Source organism: Neophocaena asiaeorientalis, unplaced genomic scaffold, assembly GCF_003031525.2.
Source record: "Neophocaena asiaeorientalis asiaeorientalis breed wild unplaced genomic scaffold, Neophocaena_asiaeorientalis_V1.1 scaffold376, whole genome shotgun sequence".
Taxonomy (NCBI): Eukaryota; Metazoa; Chordata; class Mammalia; order Artiodactyla; family Phocoenidae; genus Neophocaena; species Neophocaena asiaeorientalis.
This window is the reverse complement of record NW_020174368.1, coordinates 374,679-390,981: the sequence shown is the minus strand read 5'-3', so window position 1 is coordinate 390,981 and position 16,303 is coordinate 374,679. Positions and strand designations below refer to the sequence as shown.

Here is a 16,303-nt window from a genome sequence, read left to right as displayed (position 1 = left end):
CAAACTCGTTCAGTGTGCTCAACTCTAAACCAGAGAAACAAACAGAAAAGCCTCTTCTAAGGAGGAATTCTACTCTAAAGTAAAGACTCAGAGGCAAAAAGGGTGAAGTAGGAGATAATGGATGTAGTGAATATAATTAAAACCTCGGGAAGAAGGAGAGAAAAGTAAAGAGGGGGAGACTTAATGGATCTCCCCCTTTTTAGGACTTATGGACTTGATTTACAAATCTCATTAAGGGGCAGATAAAATATGGTTCCAACACAGGACCTGAAGTTGAGAACTAGCTCTCCTGACTGCATGCTGTGTGGCATAAACAGATGGCACAGCCCCTCTGGAACTTAGTTGCTCCATCTGCATAAACAGAATAAAGGCACCTGCACTGAAGAGGACGAGGCTCCAACGAGCAAGTGTACATGAAAGCTCTTTAAACTCTGAAGTGCTGCCTAAACAAACACCAGGCATTATGGCATACAGAGATTTTATACATCATGTAAGGGGTGAACCAGTGGTCTTTCAGTTCCCCTCCAATATGAAAATGATAAGTCTCTAAAATTTAGGTTATAACCTAGCTAAATGGTTCCCCTACTAAAAGGAAAATATCAAGGAGCAGAAAGAAAGGACTCAGACTAAAAAGGATGATGGTTTCTCTACTTTTCTTCTCCTAGATTTAATTCTCTTGAATTTTATGGTGCCATTAATTTCTACAAAGAGTTTTCACATCTAAGATCTCAATTTAGCGTCACATCAGCCCTATGAGGAAAATACTACTGTCCCCATACTGAATATGAGGAAATTGAGAGGGGCCCACTTGACCAATGTCATAAAGCAAATTCATTAAGACAAGATAAGATCTATTTAAGGGAGGCAACAGAAAAGAACTTCAATGTCACAGAGATCTGGGTTTGAAGCCCAATTTTTCCACCTATGAACTGTGTGAACTTGGGAAAGTCATCAAGCATTCTGAGTCTTACATGCAAAATGGAGATAACAATGCTTACCTCATACGGCCGCTATGAGAAGAGCAAGATAATGTAAGTTAAGAAACTAGAACAACAGCTGGCATAGAAGGTGATCAGTAATGGTTACTCTCAAGTCCAATTCCTGACTCCTAGCCTAATATTATTCTCCCATCCATTGCTCTGTAGCAGTTTAACATTAACATTAATATCCATTCTCTTATAGACTTTCTCAACTACCAAAATTACTTCCAATATTAAGTAAATACTATCACTTTGAAGGGTATATCAACTTAAAAAAAAATCATGATACCAAATCCTGGAAAAATTAAAATAAACCAGATACACAACAGTAATCACTGACACTGGAGTCTGATAAACTTATTACCTTTTATTTTAGTCAAAGAAATTTGCTACTTCATCATAAAATATCTATTAGCAACTACAAAAACATACCATACTCTGGGAAAATATATCCTATGAAAGATAGTCTTTATTTACAGAGCCTCATATATATAAAGTGGCTTTCTTGCCTTCTTTCTCTTGCTTTATATTTAAGTTTTCTTACCCGTGATATTGTTAAAGAACTAACAGGAAGCTTTCTCTCATATGTTTTATCCATTAAAGATGCCAGATCAGCTGTGAAGACAAAGAAGAAAAAAGAACCTTGTTAAATATACATATTTCTTAAGAAAAATCTAACAGATACAACTCCTGCCAGATGGCTGTCAACATTATGAAGTCAGTATTAAAAGATGCTCTTTCTTGCTCTTTTTTGAAATTATTTTTATATAAATTAAAAGAGGATAGAGAAATATTAGTATAATTTTTTAAGTATTTACTTGATTGAAGAAAGGATTATTTTTAAAGTCCTAGCATAGATTTAGCTTTAAAAAAATGGATCAGTAAAATATCTCTGGAAGGAGATACAAGAAAGTGTTATTATTGACAGACTCCAGGCAAAGGAGGGCCAAGATGGTAGGGGGGCAAGAAAAGGAAACTCTTCATTACTTACACATTTATTCCTTTTGCATTTTGAACCAGGTAAATATATTAGCTGTTCAAAAATGTTTTAAGTTGGAACTTATTAAATTACTTTTATACATTCCCTGAACGAATCACAGGGGCCAGGCATTCTGCTTATAATTAATGATTTTCAGCCTGAAATATTCCTATTCTGATTCCTTTTACCAGAACATCCATACAAATACTTGGTATTCCTGAGATTACACTGCCATCTCAGAGTCTAAAAAGACCTGGAATAACAGGCAACATACTCTTCAAAATAATTATTTCATACCTTCTCATTGCTTCTAGAACTTAAAATGTGTGTCTTTCCCCTTCTCCGCTCACTCTCACTCTCAGCTCATGATTTTGTGTCTTATTTCCCTAAGCATAAAACAGAAGCAATCATGGGAACTTTATCCTCTTACCATCAGGTCTACCAGGCTACCAGCATCTGTATCCATATACCCTGCCTCCTATTTTTTTTTAAACAAAGGATGAACTTTATTAAACAAACAAAAAACAAAAATGACAAAAATTTCCTTTGACCTCCTATCGCTCTCCAGCTACTTCTCCTTTGCTCTGCTCCCATCAGCAGCGAGACTCCACAACAGAGTCATCCCCAATACAACTGTCACCACTTCCTTAGTTCCATCCTCCCTTGAACTGACTCAAATCACATTTTGGTTTCCATCACTCTACTGACACCAAAGACCACCTCTACTTTGTTAAATCCAGTAGTTAATTCTTCATCCTCATCTTACCTCACCTCTCACTAACAATTAATATAGTTGAGCATTCCGTTCTTCATGAAATGCTCTTTTCTCTCTTTCTTGGGTTCCTTTGTAGGATCTCCTCTTCTTGACTTCTTGATGTTGACGTGCCCTAAGTCTGAGAGCAGATGGTGAAGAGTCTGCTCCTCAGACTTAGGGCACGTCAACTTCACCATCTGCTCGGTCTCTGGGTATCTCATTCTCTCCCTCCCATAGCTTTAATCATCATCTACAGACTACTGACTCCACACATATATGCCTACCCTGACTTCTTCTTGTGACTCCAAACTTGTATTTCCAACTACATGGGTGACATCTCTATGTGGGTGTCTAATAGGTCTCTTAACATTACATGTCCTCTTAATTCTCCAACCTTCCACTCCAAACCTGCTTTTCTCCAAACCTTTCCCATCTCAGTAAATGGCCCCTACGTTAACTGGCTTACTCAGGCCAAAAACTAAGGTGTCATCCCTGATCCCATTCTTTCTCACTTTCTGTAACCATATGTCAGCAAATCATATACGCTCTAGATCTGAAATATAAATATATATATATATAAAAATAAATCAGATCCTGTCATTTTCTTTTCTCAACCAGCCAATAGCTACCTATCACACTTGGAATAAAATCCAAAATATTTTCTATGATCTATAAATGCCTATATATGCTGGTCTGTGTTTGGCTTTTTGTTTTTTTCTCTTTTACACTTAGAAGTAAAAACCATGAAGGCAAGGACTTAATTCACTGATATATTCTCAGTTCCTAGAAAAGTTCTATAAAAGGCACTCAATAAATATCTAAAGAAATAAATAAAAGGAATAAAGCAAGGGAGGGAGTGAGAGAGGAGAGAAAGAGAGGGAGGAAGGAAAAAGAAATGCAGTTATCTCTTGGTGTCCACATGGGATTGGTTCCAGGACCCACTGTGGATACCAAAATCCACAGATGCTCAAGTTCCATAGCTGGCTCTCCGCATCCGCAGATTCAACCAACTGCATCATGTAGTGCTGTGTGGAAAAAAATCCACATATAAGTGGACCGACAAAGTTCAAATCCATATTGTTCATGGGTCAACTCTAACTGCAGTTCCAAGGTTTTTTTTACTCCCTGGTGGAAGAAATTAGTATTAAGCAAAACGGCAACAGGTAATCAATTGACAAGTATTTGTTAAATACCTATTGCTGTGCACTTAACCGATATTTTTCTCTTTTCTTTCCCTGGGATAATGCTCTCAATGACTCAGTAGCTACCAGGGGAAAGGAACTTTGCAAAACCACTAAAACCTGATATGATGTAAAAGTAATTACTTTTCTTATGACTATCTTATGACTATCTTTTCTTATGACAACCCCTTAAAGGGGTTGGTACCATGTGATTTAAAAATTTTAAAACACAAATACACATATACAAAGAAGTCCCTAAAACCTCTTTATACTAAGGCAAATTAATATTGTTAAATCTAACTGCTCACAGAGTGATATTAAACAGCATTCCCATGATACCAAATCTTTATGATCTCTTCATAATAGAGGCTCTTGTGTTGAGATGACAGGCAATATAAAGAATCAACTAACCCTTTACTCAAAATTTAAATTTTAACTAAAAAATGCAGGATCAGGATCTACTGGCCTAATTAAAATGACCTCCATTTCCTCATGGGTTTCATATAGTACACAGCATATAACAAAACAATGGACTGAGCGGGCTTCTGTAGCGTGATAAGTCAAGATTCCATTTTAATCTTCTACACCAAGATATCTTCAGTCATGTAAAATCGGCTGGGGCCTCAAAAAAGGCAACAGCTGCACAGCCAGCATCTGATGAATAATATTTGCATATTATAAATCAGAGAAAGGTTTGCTGCTAAATATAATATGCAACCAATCACCTCACATGACAGCACTAGCGTGATGAATGAGGCAGAAAACTGCGCGGAGCAGGGATGGCCATGAAAGCTGGGGCAGCTGCAGCCTGCAGAGGGCCAGTGCCACAGGCTTCTGGACCATGGTTTCAACAGTCAAAATCACTCTTCGTGTTTCAGTGAGGGGCCAGCAGATGCCCAGGTTTTATTCAAAGGGATGTGCCAAAGAAGATGCTTTCTTGCCTGTCACTCAGCTCCTCAGGAATATACATTGCAGCGGACGGTTGTGGTCAACAAACACTATAAAGGAAAATGGGTCTGAAATTTGAATTCCTCATTGAATTCTTCATTAACAAAACTTAAAGCTGTATAGACAATGTGGAAGTATGTCCAGAAAATGAAATGTATACTAGTATAAAAATGTTTTTGTTTGAAGAAAACAATACCATTGATAATCTAAGGACATAAAGGATTTTCCTGAGGACCCTGCACTATTCGAAGTATAGGAGTGTAATCCTGGTTAAGGATCTGAACCCCTAAGAGGCTTTAAGACTTTAAAACGTCAGATTCCTAGGCTTCACACCCAGAGGGCGATTCTAATTCCACAGGTTTGAAGTGAGACCACAGAAACACAAATTTTTAAACGAAAGCCCCAGGAGATTGTGATGTAGCCTGGCAAGCACTCGAGTGAGTTAGTTTGAGAACTACCAGAAGGAACACAAAAAGGATGTTGCTCCTAAGTTCGAAGATGATATTAAACTGAATTCCACCTCAGCAATAAGGTGGACTAAATAGCCTTTTAAAAATTCCCCCTACTATAAAAACAAAACACCTAAATAAAATGTTAAAAAAATTTTCAAATATATGACTGAGCTTTTAAGAAGATAGATGTAATTGTCAGCGGCTAAAGGCAGGATGGGAGCACAAACCTTGAGTGTTTAAGGGACTACTAAGGGTAGCAGTCACCTGAGAGCATCCGCAGGTCCGCAGGGAAACAGAGCTGTGGTTTTAATGACTTACAGGGAACGGAGGATAGAACCAAGGCCTCTGTAAGATAGGAAGCTGTTTCAGAGATCCTAGGTAAATCCAGAGCTGCCTAAGGCTACACCTGTAGTGAAGGTGAACTAGAAAGTAATGCACCCTGCAAAGGGAAAACAGCAAGGACATCATCCCCTGAGGACTCTAAACCACAAAGTCAGCCTTCACACCTCTGAGGCCCTAATTATACTTCCTATGTCATACAAGATACACCAACTTGAGAACTATGTTTTAAGTGGTTTAAAGAGTTGATTTTACTATATAAAATTGTAGAAAATACATACTAATCTATGATGACAGAAAATATCAGAGGTTTCCTGGGAATGTGGGAAGGTGGGCAGGAAGAAGAGGAAAGGACTACAAAGAAGTAGGAGAACATGTGGGGGGGTGGGTGACAGATATGCTTATTATCTTGATTGTAGTAATGATTTCACTGACATATACACACGTACATATGTCAAGACTTGTCAAATTGTACACTTTAAATATGTGCGGTATATTCTATGTAAATAATACGTCAAGAAAGCTGTAAAAAAGAAATTCGATGAATAAGTTAAAGAGCAGGTAAGACACAGGTGAGGTGAGAATTAGCAACCTGAAAGATCTAAAGGAAATTACAAGAAACTAGAAGACTCTGCAGAAAAGATAGATAAAAATGAAATGTATAAAAAAGGAGTTAAGAGATATAGAAAATAGAATAGTAAGGTCTAAAATACATTTAATTGAATCTCCCAAAGAAGTTAATAAAGAGAATGGGGAGAGGTGACAGATGATGAGCTAATTGCTAAGCATTTTTTAGAACTGATAAAAGATATCCATTTTCAGATTCAGGAAACATAAAAAATCTCAAGTCAATTAAGTAAAATTAAGCCCACACCATGATACATTACACTTAAACTGAAGAATAAGAGGACTTTAAAAGTAGCCAGAAAGTAAAGACAGATTACTTACAAAGGAAAAACAACTATACCAACAGGTGTTTTCTCACTAGAAACTACAGAAAACAGTAGAATAACATGTTGGGAGTAAATACAATCAAAATAGAATTACATATCTAGCAAAATTATCTTTTAAGATTAACAGAAAAATAAAGACACTTAAAAACTGAAAGAATTTATTAGCAACAAATACTCACTAAAGGAACTTTTTACAAGTTGTGTTTTTTAGAAGACGTGTTTTTGGAAGAAGGAAGATGATCCTTTAAAGAAGACTTGAAATGCTAGAAAGAATGGTAAGTAAATAAAATTAATTTAATTTGGGGGGAAGTTTTTTAAAATAATAATGTCTTATGTGTGTACGTGTGTTTTAAAGGATAAAACTTTAATATTAGACAATAACACATGGTTGGGGGTATGTGACTGGACTAAAGGACAGCAGAGTGTGAATAACACTAGAATTTAAGGTAAATATGCATGCTAGGAGTTATGCAGCAACCATCTAAAAGATGTAGATTTAGGGCTTCCCTGGTGGCGCAGTGGTTGAGAGTCCGCCTGCCGATGCAGGGGACACAGGTTCGTGCCCCGGTCCGGGAAGATCCCACATGCCGCGGAGCGGCTGCGCCCGTGAGCCATGGCCGCTGAGCCTGCGCGTCCGGAGCCTGTGCTCGGCAACGGGAGAGGCCACAACAGTGAGAGGCCCGCGTACCGCAAAAAAAAAAAAAAAAAGATGTAGATTTAGAATGGTAAAACCCACCATTCTGAAAGAGTAGAAATAGAGGATACAATTTCTAGAGGGGGAGGAAATGTAAAAAACAAAAACACCACAACCATCCAAAAGAAGATACAAAAGAAAGAATAAAGAATGATGGGACAAATCACTAACTATGGTAGAAACAAATCCAAATAAATCAACAATCATAAAATGACACTAAATAAACTAAACTTTCCAGTTACAAAGACAAAGATTGCCAGATTGGTTTTAAAAATACATAATCCAGCTATATAAATCATATGAACACATGAAGAGTTGAAAATAACTGTATGAAAAATGTACTTAGCAAAAAGCAGCCTAAAGAAAGCTGGTATAGCTATATTAATATGAGACACAGTAGATTTAAAGCAAAAAGAATTCATTTTTCAGATGAGGTGGGTCATTACATAATGACCAAAAATTCATTTTTCCAGGAAGATAATTGGTGTGCACCAAAGTAACACAGCTTCAAAGTATATAAAATTCTGAGAAAGAAAATGATAATCTCCTCAACGATCACAAAATCTATAGTAGAGATGTGCTAGGAAAGAAGCCTCTTATAAAGGAGGGTGGTCTCTGGGTCAAAGTTATGATGAGGAAGTTCTCTGAAGGAACGATGGATCCTCTGTTGAACCCTGGGAGCTTTAGGTGAGAAACTATTAGATGGTTTCAGTTTTTCATGATTTCTATGTAACTGTACATCACTGTTACCCATTCAGTCAACACTAAGTTCTTTCTGGGCATGTGCGTACCTCACCTAATTTTTGTAATTCTTTAAGGACTAGATACAAGTTATTACTGTACTTCCTAGAAGAAGTGATCTGGAAAACACAGGCTAAAACTGTTTTTGTTTCAGGGATAGATGACCTATAACATGTATGGAAATAATAGAAGGAATTAGGAAAAATTAACCTAAGAACCATTTGAATATAGATATTTAGCTTTCCTTCTATTTGTCTTTCTGTCACCAGAAGCTTTAAAATAATAAAGAAAAAAATGTGAAGGCAAGCTTCATATACATATATACTAAGACTAAAGGAGGATGATGTGCACAGGCCAGACCCATCTCTAGAACTGCCAGCAGACAGTAAATATGAAACCTAGTGAATGAATACATGTCACAGACATGCAAATAGGAAAGCAGGCCTCAGAAAATCTCCATCAAGCTTCAAGAGCAGGATTTGAAAAACTACTGCAACAAGCCAAAGGCGTCCACAGCTGAAATGACACAGTAAAACTAAACCTCAGCTAATAAGTGTCCAGCTAATGAAAGATGACCACAGTGCTCAATTTCAACCTCAATGCTAAAAAAAAAAAAAAAAAAGCAGTAACTAAAACTGAAAGGTATCTCTTACTTTATGATTATCTATAAAAATGAAAAATCAGAAATAGAATATTTAATTCAGTAGGGCTCAGGAACTAATTTAGTTCAAGTCACCTAGTCCCTTGCCCCTGGCAGGGTAACCCAAGCAAACTTCTCATGGAACACAGGGAACTTCCCCCATGAGGCCTGCCTTCCTACCAGCACCCTACCCAGTTCCCCAGAATGGTTTTCTCCTGAATCCTATTCACTGTGGGCCCTAATCTGTAACAGCTGCTAACTGGCTAATGCAGCGAACTTTCACCCTGTATCTCTCCAGTAGATCTGCATGGCTAATGCAGGAATTTCAGAGACAATGCTTTAATTCAGTGTTTATTTTAACCAAAGGGAAGCGCAGTACAGAAACAGTCTAAAATTGAAATCTTCTGATTTGAGTTGGAAAGCTCAAGAATTCCCAGGGCTCTACAAAGCCTAGCTGGAGAACTACGGTTCTTTCAATAAAATATCAACTGCAATGAATTAAAATGTCTGGAATAGTTAGGTCCATGAGTTCATAATATTAGGAAAAAAAAATTAAAACCCTCACTGATAACCTTTGGAGGATGGTAGGAGGTCAATTTATTATTTTCGAAGCTGCCTCTTCCATACAAACTATAACTCAGGATAGCTGAACCGCTGATGAAAGGAAATTCTTTCACAAAAATTTTCTGGGTAATTAATGAGAGAAATGATATAATTAAGATAGCAACATTTTGCAGCTCCTAATGAAAAAATGGATCTAAGCAATGATCACGAATGGCCTTTAACATCACAGTGACAACCAAATGCTCTGTGCCTCTTGACACAGTAAACAACACTTCCTATGAAGTACTCATGCCAAAAGAAAAACCCCGCTGAATCCGATCAAGGCTTCCTCTCTAATTGCCAGTTCTATAGGACATATGGAAGGTAGAGGAACATGTTAAACACCACCATAAGGATGAAAACAGCAAATCTAGAATGTGGGAAACTACAAAAGAGACCTGTTCTCTTCAACAAATAGACTGCCAAGACAGAAAGAGAAACCTATAGATTAAAGTCATCTCAACATATTACAATGTATGGACTTTATTTGGATCCCATTTCAACAAACTGTAAATTAAAAAGAAATTTATAAGACATCTGAGGAAATGAGAACATTGAGGAAATATTTAATGATGTTAAGGAATTACTATTTTTTAGATATGAGAATGGTATTATAGTTATGTTTTTAAAAAAATCCTTATCTATAGAGATACGTATCAAAATATATATAAAATGATCAGATAACAAGAATTTGTTAAAATGTAACCTGGTGATGGGGTAGGGTTTGATGAAACAACACTGGCAGGGAATTGATAACCATTGAAGCTGGGTGAGACCATGGGGGTTCATTATACTATTCTCTCTACCTTTGTATGTTTCCATAAGAAAAGATCTAAAAAGAGGCAAGATAAGAGGGGAACATAACCAACTGCACTGTATGGACCTTATGTGCATAACCATTAAAAAAAATTTACCAGAGTATCAGGGAAATTTGAACACTGACTTGATATTTCATATTTAAATGATTATTAATATTTTAGATGTGAAATGGTATTTAAAATATCCTTATCTTTTAGAGGTATATACTGAAATATTTATGGGTAAAATGATATACTGTCTGTGATCTGCCTCAAAATCCTCCAAAGGATCAGGATGGGGAAATAAGTAGGAGTAGAAATGAAAATTGGCCAGGAGCTGATAACTGTTGAAGCCAGGTGATGGGTAAAGAAGATTCCTTATACCATTCACTCTACTTTTGTATGTTGTACATTTTCCATTATAAAACATTAAAAATAATAACCTACAGTGCTAGAAGTCAGAATAATGGTTACCTTTGAAGAGGGTAATGGGAGCCACAATAAGGGCTTCTGGAGTGGTAGGAACCTTCTATTACACAGGCTTGTTTACTTTGTGATAATTCATCAATCTGTACATTATGATTTGTGCACTTTTCAGTATATTATACTGCAATCAAAAAATATTTTTTAAAAGCAAGAGATCCACTACTTCAATGCAAGAGAAGACACTACGGTAGAATTACAGGTACTACAACAATCACTAAGAAAGTTTAGTGAGCAGAAAGGCAAGAGGATACTGTATGGCCCTAAGCAAATGCTGGGATCTGGTCTCATTTTTCCCATCTCTTAAAGGGAAATAGCAGGCTGCCTCGGCCGCTGTTGTGGAGCATTAAACGTAACAGTGTGTGTGAAAGTGCTTAGCACAGACCCGGGGCACACATCTAGCAGTGAACAAAAGCTGCCTTTTGACTTTTATGTCAGAGGACCCAGCCTGCATTCATGGCCTGCTTGCCCTCTAGACTGCAGCATACGTATACGGCACTCGTGGTGTTAATCTAGACCTCCGTAGTAATAAATTACTCTCAGACGGGGAGCTGGGTAGATACCCATCAGCCCTCCGCCAAGGCTCTAACAGAAAACCACTAATGAGACTGAACAGAGGAGGCACCACAGCAGCACGACCATCCGAGAACCCAGCAGGTCTCCTCCGCAGTATTCGGCACGGAGGCAAAACCGCTTCAGGCCAGGGAAGCCCACGCCCACATCCAGGCACAGTTCCCCCCCCCCCCCCGCCCCCCGAGCCCGATCCACTCCCCCCCACTCCACGCCCTCCAATGGGGACGCGCGGAATAAAAGCCTCATATCGCCCCTCCTCCCTCCCCCAATCAGCAAGTCCGCACCAGATCACAGCGCCCAATCACATTGCTCCACATGCCGAGGGCAGCCCTCCGCGCTCGCGTGCACGGAGAGGCTTCCCAAAGGCCAGCGCCCAAACGCCGGGCTCCACCGGCTGCGCGCGTCTCCGCAGAGGCCACACTGCCATCTACTGCCCGATCATCCGCATGTAGCCCCAGGCGTACTACCTGATTCTCTGGGCCCATACCTCAGCCCAAAGGCTCAAATAAGAATTAGGGAAAACATGCAGTAATATCACGTATGAACGCAAGTTTTAATTACATTCTCTTACACAGAAGAAAAAAAATATTGTCTCTAACAGCCTCTTTTTCTTCCAAGCAGTCTGAGTTTCAAAACTTCATCTCACCTCACAATCTAATGTTTTATATATGAGTAAAATCAACGGGCCTAGGGACTTGTTCCTTTCACATATTTCTGGAGCACCTACTATATGTCAGGGCATTACCTGGGGCAGGCATTATCATCCCTAATTTATAGATATAGGAACCGAGTTAAGGGACAGTTTCTGAAAGCTGGCAGAGCTGGGGTTCACAGCCAGCTGTCTTCCCCTCCAAGTGTAGACTTTTCACATTACACTGCATAATGAAGGTACAAAGTGCTGTAAGAATATAGGATGAGGAAAAAATCAACTGACTCGACAGGGACTCAGGATGTACAGAGAGGATTATTAGCAGGGTGGTATTCAGTAAATGGTAGCTGGTACATACTGCTTTTCTAAGTACATTAATCTTAACAGAGAGGAGACAGTTACCTCCATGTGATATTTATTCATTGCAGATTATGCTCATTCTTTGGCAAAAAGCATCTGCTCACTCAGGAATCCATGACAGTTTTCCCTAGGTTTGTCTCGAAATAACAGAGATGACCCATACCAAGGCACCAAATATAATGGTCTTGTTTCCTAATTTTCCCTTCATACCTAGGAAAGTGTTAACAATAGCTTATATGAAATTCTTCGTTCTCGTTTCTGCACTTCCATAGCACTTTTCTTATAATTCACATACAGCACATCAGAACGAGCCCTGCAATATAATTAACTGAGCCCATTGTGCTTTCATCACTAGAACAGTGGTTCCCAAAAGAAGTACCAAAAGGCCCTCAAGGGCATTTTAGAATATATAGGGGTATCTTTTTGACTGTCTAAATGACTGCAGGGCATTACTGGCACTTACTGGATAGAAGACAGGAAAATTACATAACTTGCAATCCCTAGACTGATGGACACATCAAAATACTGTCCCTGTTGGGAGCCAGTGTTTTCAGTATGGAAGGGAGATACAAACATGGACTAGAGGAAGGCAAGGAAGAACTCTGTAGAGATGAACTGGAATTGCAGGTTTCAGAATGATTTTTTCATAATTTGTAAACTATGTACATATAAGCTTATATGCATGTATGTGCACATATGTATGTTTATGTGTACATGTTTTTCCTAGCTCTGTCCACTGAATGGGCAAAGAAGCAAAAATTCCATAGTAGCAAGGGGGACACCTAGTGCACAGAACTTGGTTTCTAATACCACTCCCTAGTAAAAGGAACCAGTGCTCCTTGGAGAAATACAGCTGACCCTTGAACAAAACAGGCTTGAACTGTGCAGGTCTATTTATACATGAATTTCTTTCACTAAATGCGTACTACAGGATTACATGCATGATCCGCAGTTGGTTGAATCCGTGGGCGGAAACTTGGCTAGGAAGAAACCACATATACGGAGGACCAACTTTACGTTATATGTGGATTTTTGACTGCATTGAGCGTGGGCTCCTTTAACCCCCATTGTTTAAGGGCTAACTGTAATTGATTTCAGGGCTAGAGCAAGAAAGGTACAAGATGGAACACTGGGAGACAGCTTGAAATGCTTCTACTAGCCAAATTTCAGAGAACTGGACTACCAAAATAACTAAGGATGGTAATGAATCATTAAAGGGAAAAAAAGAAAGAGGAATCCATAAGATCATACTGATAATAAACAGAGAAAGAAATGGGAGAAAAAGGGTTCTTGCTTACAGTAAATACTGAGTAATAATTAGTAAATGTGGAGGTATTAATGAATTTGGAAAACCATCATTTTGCAACCATCATAGTAAAGATTGATTTTGCAGATAAAACAGTCAGGCTGCATGGTAACTAACTATATGATAAAAATGAACAAAAAACAAGAAAGAAAATAATTGTTTACATAATTCAGGGAGACTGTGAAGGCAAAAATGAAATAGAAATTTGCAGGAAAGAAAAAATGATTTTGCCACATGTGAAACAACACTCTAATTCTTTTTAAGGCTTAAAAATGTGCTTATCTGAATTGGATTATCATAAAAGCATCATTTCACATATATCTCATACGAATATATGATGACAAACATGGAATGACTGGAAATGACCCACATAATAGCCCGATAAGTACCTACCAAGGTGACAATCTTCTTTTTCTCTTGCTTCCCATTTGTGGCTGTCCACATATGCTGCAGAAAGTAGGCATCTTTTACCTAAGGAAAAAGACAATTATTTCAACAGGCATGGTTTCACAACAGGTTCAGTTTATATACCTGTTTTATTAAACATATCTTTGCCATATTTTCCATTTACTAGATTAAAGATCTATTATGAAACTGTAACCAATATTACACAGTTTACAATTCAGTTCATGACAACATGCATTCAACCTCTAACAAGCAGAAGATGCAGAAAGCCTGTTAAAATTTCTACCATAATGTTATGAGCAAAAATGTTGCTAATTCTGTTCCTATTACTTTAGGACTAGGAGCCATTTGTTTCCACTAATGCAGAGCCTAGATGAGCCTTAAAACTCCTTCTTAGAACCCAAAATATTTGCTGAACAGCTGTTTAACTCATTAAAAGACTGCTTTATCATTATTAGTTAGTCCTAAAAAATTTCCATCTGACTTGGATCAGCATATTTACCCTTATTTCACATAAAGCAAAGAGTAATATCTTACCCAGTAACACAGCACCCTAGTGGTAAATAACAGAAACCTAATAAGCCAAATCTGGTGTAACCCACAAGATGACACCTGTCACAATGACTGGCATACAGCAATGCTCAATAAACATGAGCTCAAGGAATTAATGAGAAAGAATGAATGGCAACCTAAAATTAAAACCTTTCGAGCTTCAAAGACACCATCAAGAAAGTGAAAGAATAACTCAGAATGGGAGGAAATATTTCCAAACCATTTATCTGATCAGGGACTTCCACCCAGAATGTATAAATAACTCTTACAACTCAAAAGTTAAAAAGACAACCCAGCAGAAAAATGGGCAAAGGATTTAACAGACATTTCTAAAAAAAAAGAAAACACACAGATACATACATACACATAAATACACACACACACACACACACACACACACACACACACACACATATGGCCAACAAGTGCATGGAAAGATGTTTAATATCATTTCCCATTAAGGAGATGCAAAATATATTTAAATACAACCTCACACCCACTTAGGATGGGTATAATCAAAAAGGCAGATAATAACAGCTGTTGATAAGGATGTAGAGAAACTAGAAACCTCATGTATTGCTGGTGAGAATGTAAAATGGTGCAGCCACATTGGAAAAGTTCAGCAGTTCTGCAAAATGTTAACATGGAGTTACCAGGTAACCCAGCAATTCCACTCCTAGGTATGTACCCAAGAGAAATGAAATCATGTCCACCTAAAAAACTGTACATAAATGTTTGTAGCAATATTATTCATAATAGCCAAAAAGGAAAAATGCAAATATCCATCAATTTATGAATGGCTAAACAAAATAGTATATTCTTATAAAGGAATATTATTCAGCAATAAAAAGAAATTAAGTACTGATACATGCTACAACATGGATGAACCTTGAAAATATTATGCTAAGGAAAAAGAAGCCAGTCACAAAAGACTACGTATTATGTCATTCCATTTATATGAAATGTCCACAATCGGCAAATCTAGAGACAGAAAGCAGCTTACTGGTTGCCTAGATCTGGAGGGTAGACAGGCAGAAAAACCTGGGTGGAAATGGGGAGTGACTGCTAATGAGTATGGGGTTTTTTTGAAGTGATGAAAATGTCCTAAATTGATTGTGGTGATGGCTGCCGCACAACCCTGTGTATATACAAAAAAAAAACATTCAACATTAAATTGACTACTTTAAATGGGTGAATTGTATGTGAACTAAATCTAAATAAAGCTGTTTAAAAAAACTGAAAAGGAATGAATGGCAGACTATTACCTGAAGGTCATAGCAGACCATAAACCAAACACAACTAGAAGGCATGGGAGCCGATTAAGCACAGTATTTGCGTGCTATTGTTATTCTCTATCCGTCTCCCAACTAAAACAAATATAAACACATCTGTGTGTTTATACACAAGACCAGTCCCTCCTTTGCCTTCAGCAGAGGTTGGGTCAGACCTTTACTAGAATAGCATGTCTAAATTTGAAGTCTAAAGTTTAAGCAATGAAGCAATAATATTAAAAGCTGCCGAAGACTGCCTCAAAGGGGAACTAAGATATTTCTTAAAAATAGTAACTATTAAAAAGTGCCTACATTTCAAATGGATTATTTTTTAAAAAATGACTAGATGTTTGGAACTGAGAATACATTTTTCATACAAACGATGTTATAAATTGTCAGTTACATTCCTAGATCTGTCAAGAAGGATGAACAAAATGTAACGGCATTGATGGCATGACATTAGGTGTGTAGCTGCACACCAGGTCAGGAGTGAGCAGACCTGAGATTTAGTTTGAGTTTTACCAGCTGGTAGAAAACTTCAGACCGTGCAGTTGCAAGTGAAGGAACTGGCTGGGTGATATTTAAGGTCTCTGCATGCTCTAACAGTCTGACATAGAACCAAAACAATCAGTTCAGATAACCC

The 16,303-nt window shown here is 37.8% G+C and overlaps 1 protein-coding gene across 1 annotated transcript in view; it reads right to left on the bottom strand.

Annotated features, from left to right (window-relative positions):
- The window catches only part of MRPS27 (mitochondrial ribosomal protein S27), an 89,863-nt gene that overhangs the window by 69,418 nt on the left and 4,142 nt on the right, over positions 1-16,303 (bottom strand). Inside the window, exons 2-3 of the mRNA XM_024756160.1 lie at positions 13,826-13,903; positions 1,525-1,595 (exon numbers count right to left, since the gene is read on the bottom strand). Of these exons, the coding sequence (XP_024611928.1) occupies positions 1,525-1,595; positions 13,826-13,903 (149 nt within the window). The remainder of the gene's footprint in view (positions 1-1,524; positions 1,596-13,825; positions 13,904-16,303) is intronic.